Consider the following 13,984-nt stretch of genomic DNA (forward strand, 5'->3'; position numbering starts at 1 on the left):
TTTTAGGGTGTCCTTGGTGAACAACGACAAGACTCTGTAGTCAACGTCTGACTGAATAAGAGTTAAAATAAATAAAATGTTGCAAATGCTTGTGTTGTGCAACGTATGATTGATTGTTGTTGAAAAGGTGTAAAGTTACTATACAAGATATTATACCCTCAATAAGATGGCACGAGTAAGAAAACTACAAATTGAAGTGATTTTTTGTTTGGCAGAAGTACGATTTATTGGAAGAGAAGTCACATGTGCTGAGTATTGAGACCTTAGCTAGCAGTACAGACAAGGGAAAACATCCCAAACTGTTCCCGCCCTCAGACCCAAGGCATCTACAGTAAAATTATAATTATTTCTAAAATTAGTTTTATAAGGATATTTTCTTATAATGTTTTTTCTTTTAAAAGGAAGTTGTTAGTACAACTCACTATAATATCTCATAAGTTAAATTTAATTGTTTTCTTTTTCTTTTTAAAAGAAAATAAATCTCCGATTTTGATCTTTCTACTTTTTTTTCTTCTAAAATTTTAGTTTTTAAATATTTAGAAAGTTCACGATTTTTTATTTAATTCTCAACTTCTTTACATTATAATTAATAAAATTGTTCTTCATGATATTTACATGAGTATATCATAAATTTGAATTCTTACAATCTAATTATAATTTTTGTTCTCGTGACATTGGCATAGTGTACTTCAGCTTGTATATGGATATTTTTAATATTTTTCTCTTGTAATCAAATATCCTCCACACTTTTTCTATCTCTTTTGTTGACCTGTAACTTTTTCATTTTATAGCGTATGTGTTTTCGCTAATTATATATAATACTAGTTATATATAATGTATAACTTATTCGTATTATCTTTAATCATCAAATTTAGAATTTTAATTTTTATCATTTTGGATTAATAAAGATTGGAAATTATCAATGGGGTTAGCTTTTTACAAAGTTACGGGTGAAGTCGTACGACAATGATATGATTTCATTATATATATTAATAGCATGAAAAAAAATATGTAGTTTATTTTTCTATTTTTAATGCAATTTAGATGAGTTGTTTATTATATCTCAGTTTAGTTTTGTACATTATGTGATATTACACTTTTCTTCTCTTATCATAACCAAATTTTTCTTTTTTTCATATTAATTAAACTAAGAGTATAATTGAAGAATAGTAATTTGTCTTCAAATGTTAAAAATATAGATAAGAAGGAAAAAATATGTAGTTATTTTTTTTTACTTTTAATTTATTTAGTACACAAATTATTCTTAAAAGATGGATGTCGTTCCCATAAATTTTTTTTTTATATTAGTGTAAAACGTTATAAATGAAAAAAAAATGATACCATCTTTATCATATGTGTTTACTTGTTTATGATAATAAAAGATAATAAAATTATTATAATTATGAAATTAAATATAATTTTTTATGTTAAAAAATTATTTATTTTATAGGTGGTTTTATAATTAAAAAATAGTTAAATTTTCAAAAAATTATCAAATTAAAAAATGATTAAATTTAAAGAAATGGTAAAATTTGTAAAATAATTATTTTAATTTAAAAAATCATATTAAAGTGTAAATTTGAAAAATAAATATAAACACACAAAAAAAAAAGAATCTCTTTTATATACAGGTGTGTGTATATATATTCTTCAATTTTTCATCTTTTTCTCTCTTTTTTAGTACTAAACACAGTGAATCAATAGCACAAACACACTTAAGTTTTGTCCACAAAAATATTATTGTTTATGGATTTGATAGTTAATATGGAACTTTTATCATATATGTTTGGTCCTATAAATAATTTCCAAAAGTTAAATGTTGGTAATTGTCGATGAAAACATAAATTCAATGATATATTTAGTTGTAGGTTTATCGTCTTTAAAAATGTTAGTCAATTTTTTTGGACCCACTAAGATAACGATTATGGTTTGGTATATCATTTCTATTGTGACGTATAGCACTAATGCAGTGTTCTTTTGCGCAGATTGTATAAATCCGTTGATTTGCGCGGATGAATTTATAAAATTTTTATGTTCGTTTCTGATGATTTAAAAGCATGTGCACAGATGGATTTGCGAGATTTCACAAAATTTTTATCCTTTCAAAATGCGAAGATTTGTAACGATAATAGACACTTTGACAATTTTAACCAGTTTCAAAACTTTTTCTTCTCACAATATTTTAAATATTTATAATTATAAAATATATTATTCTTAAATTATAATTTACATATATATTATTAATAATTATATATGATTATTTTTATTATACATATAAGATGTAACCGGTTATATATATATATATATATATATATATATATATATATATATATATATATATATATATATATATATATATATTTGTGTAATAATTATTATAATTAATAATATAGATTTATAATAATTAATAATATAAGATATATAATAATAAATAATATATAGTAATTAAAAATAATAATAAATAATTTATATTGAATGATAATAATCTTAAAAATAATTATAATAATATAATCATTGATTTTTTATTAATTTTTATTAAAGTTTATTAAGTGATAGTTTTAAAAATTTTATATTTTAACTAATTTAAAATTTATTTAATGTTTTTTATCAAGGGTATTTTAGTAATTACAAAATTTTATCTATTATAATTTTTTATTTTATCTATCACATCAATTAAATCTTTCACTAACTTTCATAAAAAATATTTCCAAATTCATTCACTTTACCCTCTAAATCCACTCAAAAAAACACAAATATTCATCCACCTAAATCTACACAAATCCATCTTCACACTCTCCCTCATATCCATCTACACAAAGGAACACACCCTAAGTAATTTCATCCTTTAATCAAAATAATCATTTTCGTTCCAAAACAATATAATGAGTAAATTGTAGATAAATTATAAATTACGTAAATGATATTTAAGAATATAACTGTATTTTCATAAATATAATTTGAAGTTTTCATTTTTTACAATATAAATGTACGGTACAAGTGTAAAAGGGTGTTACCTGTATAGAAGGAAATGCAGAAAAAACTGAAAATCGCCTTATACGACACACAATAAATCATTGTTGAAGAGTGTTCGCATGAATGGCTGAGAAGCATGCATCTATGACAGACATTGGATTTCCATGCACATGCTTTGTCTTTATTTGACTCTTTTTGCAAATTGAAACTCTATGACTCGGTTTGAGATTTTCTGCAAGATCTTCATATATATCCTTCACACTCACAAAACCAGATAACGTATGTAGAATTTGAGGCCAACTATTGTTGTCCCATGTTCCACACTTCCTACATTCATACGTGGTTAATACCAGGTTATCCCATTCTACCATATGCTTGCTAAATCAACTATCCTCCACATTTTTTCTATCTTATCTGTCAACTTTCATCTTCAATTTTAACAACTTAGTTATGGTTAGATCTCACATCGATTATAAATAAATTAAATTTATAATACATAAATAAGTGTAAATTTTATTTTATACATCAATTTTGTAAAACTGAGTTAGATTTAAAGTATATTTTTTAAAATAGTATTATAGTTGTTTAAAAGTTTATCCTCTATAAACTTTAGGATTAAATATCTTTTTGTCCTTCAAGTTTAAGTGAAATTTAGAATTAATGCATCTTCAAAACTTTTGACTAATTTAGTCCTTCATCTTTAAAAATGCGTGAATTTAGTCATTTTAACCAAATTTTGTTAAGTTTATCTAACGTTTCAAGCGCATTTCATGATAGTATTTGAATTGTTTATACCGTTTGACACATTTTTGCTTCAATTTAACTCAAATATTATCATAAAATGTGTTTAAAATGTCAAATAAACTTAACAAAATTTGGTAAAAGAACTAAATCCATGTATTTCTAAAGATGAATGACTAAATTTGTATAAAATTTCGAAGAATGACTAATTCCAAAATTTACTGAAACTTGAAAGACCAGATACATATTTAACCCTAAATTTTATTATGTTGGGTCATACACAATCAATCAAATATCTATAAATATTTAATTTCAAGTTCAATTTATATATATTATAATATAAGAAAATCAAAAATTTCATATTGATTAAAAATGAAATAAATTTATAATATATAAATAAATGGAAACTCCGCCCAATCGATCGATGAAACTTGGATTAGACTATTAGATTTAGGGTTTCTTTTTAAAAACCATGTTCTGACCATAGCTTCAGGATTTGCATCATCATATATAAATGATAAGGTAGTCCTACATGTCTCTCCTATACCAATTATTATCCACTAATTGGTTTCGGCACACAAAACAAAATCAAGCATTCTATTTTGTTCTATTATCTTTGATTGTTTTAAGCTTCATTTCATGTTCATATAGTATCCTGACTCATTTGTTAAACACTTACAAATAGGTATTTTCTTAACACAGACAACGATCCACAACCATTTGGTCCACCTTAACAAAGTTTCCTATGAAATGTTGTTTGTATTAGTGATTAACTTAACTATAGCCAAAACAATTAATGTTCAATTGTGAATATCAGATAAAAGCAGAAGAGTTGAAATTTTAAACTGTAAACTACTGGATAATGTTCATTTGTTGAGACATAAATAAGTAGTGTTTTTCTATTTTTGATGCTTCAAATCTTATGATAACGAAAAATCAAACACATTCTTGAAAAATGGGATTCTATTAAAACAAAACCATGTACAGACATAATGAATGCTATATCCAAAAGCTGGCTGCTGTTTGGGCCCCAGTCCAAAATTTATTTGAATCAAAATACACAGATGTGGGCCCTTACATGTAAATGAGAGTCAACTTCTATCAGAATTTGTTTGGATTAATAATAATAACAATTTAGATATATTTGTAAACAAGATGATTTCCTGAAATATAAAATTTTAATTTCTCATTATTGGCTTGCAAGAAACATCTTGAAATTAAGCATTCTTAAAAAAAAAAAAAATACATGATTATGTTGCTGTTCTGTAATGGTGAATGAATATTATTCAAAAATGTTTTAAAAATTACTTAGCTAATTATGAGCACGTAGTTTAAATTTAAGCAGAAGGTTACCATGAATCTGGTTGGATTATTGTAATTTAATTTGCAGGAAGAATGAATATAGAATATATAGACAGTGTTACGTAGAAAAAAAACATGAACAGGAAAGAGAATTTACCTTGTACTTGCTCCCTTTGCTATCCATGCGTACGTAAATTCACTTCAACAACTTCAATCCAACCATGTCTTCTGGTCTCAAAGCCAATGTTTGGATTAGAAAGTTAAAAGTGAGTTAGGTCAAAAGAAAAAAATAATAAATAAATGAAATTATTTAGATTAAGAAAGAAATAATGGAAAGTAAAAATAAATAAAAATTATGAACGATAAAATATAATCAAATAAAATATGTATTAATTGTAAGATTTATTAAGTAATGAAAAGGTACTTATATTGAAAATCATATTTAGCTAAATATTAAAAAAAAAAAGTTATAGGTTTGAAAACTTGTAACTTGTTTTGACTAGAAATATTTGTTCTAGGTTTTTAATAAAATAATAGTTTGTTATTTCATATTTGTGAGTATTTTTAATTTTTAAACAACATTATGTAAAAAAATTTAAACATCAATTTAAGTTGAAATGATTTTTAAGTTGAAATAAAAAAAATTCTTATAAAGTTGACTTAAAGGAAATTAATATTTCGGAACAACAAATTAAAATAAGGTGTTACACAAAGCATAAAATTCTAAGTTGGTTAATTTTATGTTGGATAATTTGCTATAATTATACTACTTTAAATAATTAACTTAAAAAGTCATATACGAGTAGTAGAAACGTCATTTCCATATATATAGAAAATAATTGAGGTAAATTATAATTGATAAATAAAATTAGTAAGAATTTTATATAAAGAAGAGAAGTACACTACAATTATCCAAGAAAAAGAAAAGAAAAATAATATATAAATATAAATTAAATTATAATAATCAAATTAACACAAAGATTTGAAAAAAATATTCATATTTATATTTATTTAAAAAAAAAGTTTTGAAATTTATCAAATTACTATTCAATTTAATCAAATATTTGATGAATTTTGTTAAACTTTTAGCGCTTATTTTATGAGGCAAATCAACATTAGTAGGGTTGAGCTTGTGGTCACCTAATCCTAACACCCTCATCTCTACTTATAGGGCTTTCATGTTGTTGATGATTTTGGTTAACTTTATCATATTATTAGACATCATTAACATTAATCACATTCATAATTTTTTCAATCATACTTCATTAAACTATAGTTTGACCACCTAAAGTGATTTGTGCATGGTGATCAACTTCAAGCTATGACAATGGCATATGCCTAAAACATTCAATGTTCAATGACATTCTTACTAAACGATCATAAACATAGAGAAAGATAAGCTATGAATCCCATTAATAATATAACTCTATGAAAATTCATTTATATCACTAAACAAATAATGTATTGCATCTCATTAATTTTTTAGATTTCTTTTACTTATTCTTTACATTATTTTTTATCATGTCCTCCAAACTATATTATCTAAAGGCCTCAACAATATTTATGTGTTCAAACTTGTATAACAACAACTCTTTGGTTAGAGCAAAAGAATACAATGCTTTGCAGATATTAACTTTAGAAATAAATGTTGTGCCATAATATGAAACTATTTTCATATGTATGAGTTCAATCAAAGCAAGATCAAAACAATCAATTGTCCAATACTAGAATGTCTTTCTTGACATCTCTTGACTTGAATGAGAGATGGTAATAGATATCATAAGTTTCCTTTACTAAGTAGAAACCAAACACTAATGTTCATTCCAACTTTTAGATATAATGTATCATAATTTTGTATTTCTTTCATGCTTGTGTAATACTCTTTCTGAGAACCTTAAAATCCTATGCTGTAAACATATTACCAGTATCATACCCTATAACATTGGAATGTGACTCTCACTTTCTTTTTTAGCTATTAAGAGTATGTTTGAATTGTGAAACATGGATTGAAATTGGAGTGATTGAGAAAATAATAAAAATATGATGTATGGTATGTGATTTTGTTCTTATGTGTAACTAATATTAGCCTGAATAGGAAATTGGACATGATCCATCATGATCATCATGCAGACCACACAATCCATAGAAGGCCTTTCCAGAGCTGCTTCCTTTTCCATTTTCTAAATTATTAAAATCCTCACTGGCTTTCCCGTACTTTCTCTCTCTCATGTCATGAGCGAGAAAGAGAGAGAAGAAAGACATAGAAAGGTGGGAGAGAGTCCCACAACTGTCTGTCCCCGCTGCTGGACAAAACTGCCACCGCCAATAATGCTTGGGACCTTGTAAACCAGACAAGTAACTTCTTCACTCTCTCTCTCTTTCTCTCTTTCTCTCTTTCTCTCACACACACTCACTTACCAACTCTTCACAACACTGTTTCAAATGCATCATCATCTCATTGCAAAGCATATCTCTTCTAACCCCAGTTGAGAAGTTTCCACCTTTCATTTCTTACCATATCCCTCTCTAACCCTCTTCCCATATCATCCCCTACTTTCTACTTCTGCTACTGTTCTGTGACCTGAAACTTGTTCCAAGCACAACATTTATTGTTATTATTTATATATAATTATTCTCTCTCTCTCTATATATATATATAAGAGGCTATACCAAAGCCACCAGAAACACAAAGGAATATATTGCGGGGGTGTTAGTTACTCATATGGGGTCTCGCTCTGCTTCTGCTTAGGGATTACATTTATTACCATTCTTTTGTTAGTATCACTACCATACGGAATGTTGGTCACCCTCATAGAGGCCTAAGGTAGCAGCAGCATTTAAGGCCTTATACTTTCATCACTGCTCAGCTTTGATGGAGAGGCTCCAAGGACCCCTCAATTCCTGTGTATGTGTTACTTACTCTACTGCTACTACTATATTATACTACTAATTAATACTACTACTTTCTAATTTTCTACTTACTTTCCTTACTCTCCCATCCACACCTTTCCTTTCTTCTTCCTTTTCCTTTTCATCCAACCCCATTTCTGGATACAAGAAAAGTACTGCATTTACTCCTCAAAACTCTAGCATTAAATGCACCATTGCGTTACTATTTTCCTGAAAATACATGTATCTGCTCCCTTCTTTGACATTCCTCTTTAGTTCCTCTTTTATTACTCGCTTTTCTGTATACACTTACCCTCTTCTCCATTAATGGGACCGTATATTCCTTCCTTCTTTCTTTTTAATTCACTTGGGTGTGAGAGTGAACTGAAACCAATACTTCATTCTCCTGCCATTATTTCTCACTCCATCTGCTAAATTCTTTCTCTTGCAGTTCTTTGGAGACCCCTTGGGAGTGAATTGTTTGGACCAAGTTCTGGTTGACGAAGAAACCCTCAGACTAGAGGAGGAAGAACGGTTTCTGATATCAAGTTTAGAGGACAAGATGCCTTTCCTTCAGATGCTTCAGAGTGTGGAATCCCCACAGTTTTTCCCTTTCAAAGAGCCAAACTTTCAAACACTTCTGAGACTGCAGCACATTAAGAAACCGTGGGAGGAAATGACCTATGTTCCAAGAATGGAAGCTCAAGTTCAAGCAGCATTGGAGCTAGAGAGTTGCGTGACGCATGACATGTTGGAGATGCAGTCACCAGTGAAGTCAGAAAGCAATGAGCTCCAACACCCACTTTCGTGTGTTGAGAAAGTGAGCTATGAGTGCAACCAGGAACCACAGAAAGTATCACAATCATGCCCCAAATCTCAGCCAGCAGCCACAAGGGAAAGGCGAAAGAGAAAGAGGACAAGGCCAAGCAAGAACAAGGAAGATGTGGAGAACCAACGCATGACCCACATTGCTGTTGAACGCAACCGGCGGCGCCAAATGAATGATCATCTCAGTGTTCTAAGGTCCCTCATGCCTCCTTCCTATATTCAAAGGGTATGCAACTTTTTTGTATACGGACTCCAATTGTCAACCCCGTTTTTTCAAAGTAATTTTTTGTTTGTTTACTCAGGATAATTTGGAATTTTATTCTGATAATTTAGATAATAAAAATTTATATTTAAGATTTACAACATAAATCTCTGAAGTAAAATTGAAATTCAGACTGGGAAAGTTTTTTCCCTTTCCAAGTCTCTTTTCTAGCTTTGTCCGTGCTAAAAATCCGACCTTTTTCAGTGTGGGATGCTGAAAAATATTGTCTTTGTTTTTTACCCTTTTTATTGATACTGATGTATTGGATCATCATTCATGGGGTAGGGTGACCAAGCCTCAATAATTGGGGGTGCAATAGATTTTGTGAAGGAGTTGGAGCAGTTGCTTCAGTCCCTTGAGGCACAAAAAAGGATGAGAAAGAATGAAGAGGGAGGTGGTTCTTCTTCCAGTGTGTTGTGTAAGCCCCCTCCAACACCATCATCTTCATCACCACATGGCTATGGAATGAGGTCATCAAGCAGTGAGGAAGTGAACTGTGGGGATGAGATGAAGGCAGAAAACAAGTCAGAGACAGCAGACATAAAAGTGACCTTGATTCAAACCCATGTGAACCTGAAAATTGAGTGCCAAAGGAAACCAGGGCAATTGATAAAGGTCATTGTTGCTTTGGAGGACCTAAGGCTAACTATTCTGCACCTCAACATCACCTCCTCAGAGACTTCTGTCCTTTACTCCCTCAATCTCAAGGTATTACTATGTCTTTTCACCTCAATTCTTTTATTTTTAAATATGGTCAACTCTACGAAGAGAGAGGAATCAAGTCAGTGTACTATTATTTTCTGACTTGCAATCTAAGCCAAACCTGCGTTCCCTATTTCCAACATTGTCTACAAATTATAATTATAATTACAGGGAGAATTTCTTTTCGGACCTTTGGTAAACCACTATTCATTTAACATTAGTATATTCTTCCGACTGTACTACACTGAAACTTTTTCCTTTCTTTAATTTGGGTGACAAATAATGGACTTTGGCGTGGTGTGGTAATAATGCAGATTGAAGAAGGCTGTAACCTACGTTCAGCAAGTGACATTGCAGAAGCAGTTCATCATATATTCAACTTCATTAATGGTAGCTAGAGAGCACACTAGCTCTCAGTCTTAGGGAGTGGCAGCAGAGGAATAAAGGACGAATCATTGCAAGGAAGATGGGGAAACGGGGAACACAGGGCATTCATTTCTTGTCTTCATATCAGTATGAGGTGTATAATGTTAGGTGGTAGCTGAGAGAGATAATAGATGATGATGATGATGGTACTGAAGCGTGGCTAAGGCATGTGATGTATATTATTGTTCGCTGCTCCAATGGTTTCTCTTGTGTTTGATTTAATGAAAAATGTTAGTTTTTGTTGTATAATGTTGTGGTGAATTCTTGTTAACATGTTTCTTTGGTGCATTGGAATGTGGTAGGGTCCATGAGAAGAAGGAAGGACCCACTTTTGAAAATTTTGGAGTTCTCATCATTACGAATTACTAGGAGGGAATGATGCTTCTCTTTTTATATTGACTTTGCGTGATAGCCGTATACTATAAAAGATGTTTCATAATATATATGATGGCTTCTTTTCGGCCTCCTCCAGTTCATGCCAGCATCATCCATTTTGCCATTATCTAACCAAATAAATCATGCACCATACTGCAACCAAAAAGATAAAAAAAGTGAACTTTTTATAAGTTTGTTTAGTTTTGTCATATAAATAAACAATCTTGTATAAATGACTGTCTACACAGAAAAGTGAAAGAAAAAAAAAAAATCAACTTTGTTCTGATATGAGATGGAGAAGTTATAATTGAAGGCCATCACGATATTCTCCTTGAAAAGACAGAATGTACACTTGGGAGTTATATTGAAATAATATGGTATTTATGTTACCTATGATTAAGACATAGATGACAAGGACATGTGTCTATAATCTTAAAATAAAGGTTATATATATATGTACAATGGTATTCTCAGAATCGATAATTTCCTAAATTCAAACTTATTGTCGTATTTGTGAACAACCCCTCCATCCAAGTCACAGACCTTAGTTCTAATCAATGATGGTTAACACAATAAACAAAACAGCACTATCCGTTTAACAGAAACACAGCAATGCAATTGTTAGAGACAAGAGAAGAGAAAAAAGATTAGTATTTTGATGATTTGGAAGTGAGAGAAGAGTGAGGTTGAGAATGAAGTAGGGGAAGGGAGCCATATCGGGTGAGACAGAGGATAGCACGAAGCCTTGTTGAGAGCAGTTTCAGGTTTGAAAATGGGGTGTTTTGGTGTGAAATGGTTCGTGCATTTTTGGTGATTAGCATCATTGGAGGCAAGGGGAAGGAGAAAAAAAAAAAGGAAAAAGAGGAGAGTGACGTGGTGGAAAATTGGCTATGGTGAAAGGTGTTTGACGAGAAGGTGTGTGAAGGGTAGGGTGAAGTCAACATAATGATGAAGGGGCAGTCCCTATCTCACAGCCCCACACCACAGCACACCCTGTCTTCTCTCTCACTCACTCACTCATCAATTTATCATTATAATATAATATATTTGTCTCTACCAGAAAGCAAGTTTCATTCTTTTTTAAACTTGGATTAGATAACTTTCGTTGAAGCTCAAAAAATACCTGTGTAAGTATTGTAATGAAGTAAAGGGTGGTGTTGTCTTGTTTAAAGTAATCAACTTTTGTTATTTGTAGGAACTAAATCCACATTGGTGTGTCTGAGATATAAAATTAGAGAATAAAATGAAAGATTTGTCTTTCATTGTGATTGTGAATGAGAGAGAATGGGTTAGAGAGGAACAAAAGTAGCAGCCATCCCCATGTGCAAGTGTGTCAGAAGGACAAAACCACCTTCTCCTTTTCAGGCCCAACCCCAGCTTCAGTCCTATTCATTTTTGGTCCTCGAGTTGCTGGTGCCTACTGGTGTACCTCTTTTCCCATTGTTCATTCATGCCTTTCTCTTGTTACCTTTTTCTCTTCTTTTCTTTTCCTTTGTGTCTCCCAATTAATTTTCACAACCCCATCATCATCCCTTCCCAGGCCACTTACTTTTTCTTCCTCTTTTCTCTTCATTCATCACTCATCATTACCACCTTTGCTTCTTCTACTACAGTACTATTCTTCACAATCATCCATTACCTTATTTTAGATATCAGAGTTCACCAAGTCAAGCCACGCCCATACAAGCACAAATTTCTTGGCTGGTCCAGTTTCAGAATGTCTTGTTTAAGTTAATTGTCAAATATTTAATCAGTAATTAAGTTTTTTACATTGACGTTATAATATAGTTTGAAAACCTTGTCAAAATTTAAGTGTATCAAAATTTAGACTATTTTTTATTTTAAATTTCTCTGATTTTGATACATAGATTTTAATGGTGGAGAGATCTTAATTTTGAGAGACATGCGTTAACATCAATTTTCTTGGCTGGTTCAGTTTGAGAATTGCCAGACAGATATTTTGTTACAGTTAATTGCCAATTCAAGGAATTTATTATAGATAGATGAGAGCTCCCCAAACGTTTAAGCAAACATGGCAATGATCACGGGTTTCATGTACACAATTGCACAACTTTAACTTTCCAATCATTTTTCTCTGATATTGACATGGAGGAGAAAGTTAAGATTGAAAATGCAAATTTTTGAACCTTCTTATCACATTTTTCTATTAATCATCTTACTTACCTTAAATGTTATTCCTTTTTTATGTTTGTAAGGCATCGGATATGTTTTACCTTTTTGTGAACTATAGGAATAGGAATGTAGAATGTGATATAGATTGTAAAATGATAGTAGATGGAATTCTTTAACCAAAGAATGATGTACCTAAATTTATTGTCATCCTTGAACATCATAGGCATATGTTAACTTTAAATCTAAACATTAGAATTTGCTTTTATTAAAAGACAATCCCTAACAAGGGTGGCTATATACACTTCCGATCCTAGTCCCCTATTCTATTCTAACTTGCATTAAAACTTCCTAATAATGCCATGGAAATTATACAATTGTTTCTGTAAAAAATAAAAAACTTTTGTTTTTATTTAATGTTTTAATATAAAATACTAAAAATAAACTAGATGAGTTTTGTAAAAAGAAATTGTTGTGGATGAAGTAGCTTCCCCAATTAAATGCCCCCCTTCAACCATATTATCAACCACTGAGTGAGATGATGAATTCTATTGACATTATTACACATAAAAACATGTCAAATTTTCTGAAAAGCTCGTTCATACAAAGTTTTATTGCAAAGAAATAATTTATCAATTATAGGAAACAAAGTTTTATTGCAAAGTATAATTTATCAATTATAGGAATCTTGCTTTGCATGGAGCCACAGTGTCCTCGGGCAACGCACACTTTGACATTAATGAACCCAGAAGAAGGAAAAATGGTCAGAAGTTCTTGGACTAAGCAACTTTTATTGGAAAAGAAGAGACATCCTTCGAACTTCACGCTAATTAGTCTCGTATTTTCATTCTATCATTAGTATGATTAATGTATAGGATATCGAAGAAGTAGAGTAGTAGAGCACATTTTTTTCATAACGTATCTTTTTATTAAATAACTCTATCAATGAGAAAGTGAAAGTATATATTCAACTTATAGGATTAGATATATTATTTCCATAACTTTGACATATTTTAGCACGCTATTAAAAATAAACAGCCAGCTTTTACTAAATAAAAATTTATAATTTTTGAATCTTCTAAAAGTTTTTATTTTTTTAAAAAATAATTTGTTTTCAAACATGCTATATCCAATGGAGAAATGCATTCTCTCCTGGCTTTTCTTTCTAAAATTATTTTAACAAAAAATAAATCAATTAGAAACAAAAAAAAAAAAAACTTTATCAATGCCAATTTCTACAACTATCAAACAAAAAGCTAAGAACTAGGATTTCTCAAACCTAATTAACTTCTCACCATTTTGATATAGAAACATTTTACTAGATACATTATTTATATCTCTATCTATCTAGGATAA

At 30.0% G+C, this 13,984-nt stretch overlaps 1 protein-coding gene across 2 annotated transcripts; it reads left to right on the forward strand.

Moving 5' to 3' along the window:
• Positions 1–7,197: 7,197 nt before the first annotated feature.
• LOC114166225 (transcription factor bHLH67-like) lies at positions 7,198–10,372 on the forward strand. 2 transcript variants are annotated; one of them, XM_028050921.2, is made up of 4 exons: positions 7,198–7,371; positions 8,357–8,959; positions 9,281–9,703; positions 10,012–10,372. In XM_028050921.2, exons 2-4 carry the CDS (start codon positions 8,468–8,470, stop codon positions 10,093–10,095), a joined length of 999 nt encoding a protein of 332 aa, XP_027906722.1. In that variant the 5' UTR covers positions 7,198–7,371; positions 8,357–8,467; the 3' UTR covers positions 10,096–10,372. The 2 variants fall into 2 exon arrangements, with proteins under 2 accessions (XP_027906722.1, XP_027906721.1); XM_028050920.2 differs by lacking the exon at positions 7,198–7,371 and adding an exon at positions 7,401–7,921.
• Positions 10,373–13,984: the final 3,612 nt, after the last annotated feature.

This window comes from Vigna unguiculata, chromosome 10 (assembly GCF_037176805.1).
Source record: "Vigna unguiculata cultivar grain cowpea cultivar isolate G323 ecotype 2 chromosome 10, ASM3717680v1, whole genome shotgun sequence".
Lineage (NCBI taxonomy): Eukaryota > Viridiplantae > Streptophyta > Magnoliopsida > Fabales > Fabaceae > Vigna > Vigna unguiculata.

Bases quoted from the DNA above. Each gene is read 5' to 3' on its own strand.
- LOC114166225 (XM_028050920.2), top strand. From the start codon at position 7,889: ATGGAGAGGCTCCAAGGACCCCTCAATTCCTGT. The intron at 8,960-9,280 runs GTATGCAACTTT...TTCATGGGGTAG, and splicing joins CTCCTTCCTATATTCAAAGG to GGTGACCAAGCCTCAATAAT. The intron at 9,704-10,011 runs GTATTACTATGT...GTAATAATGCAG, and splicing joins TTTACTCCCTCAATCTCAAG to ATTGAAGAAGGCTGTAACCT.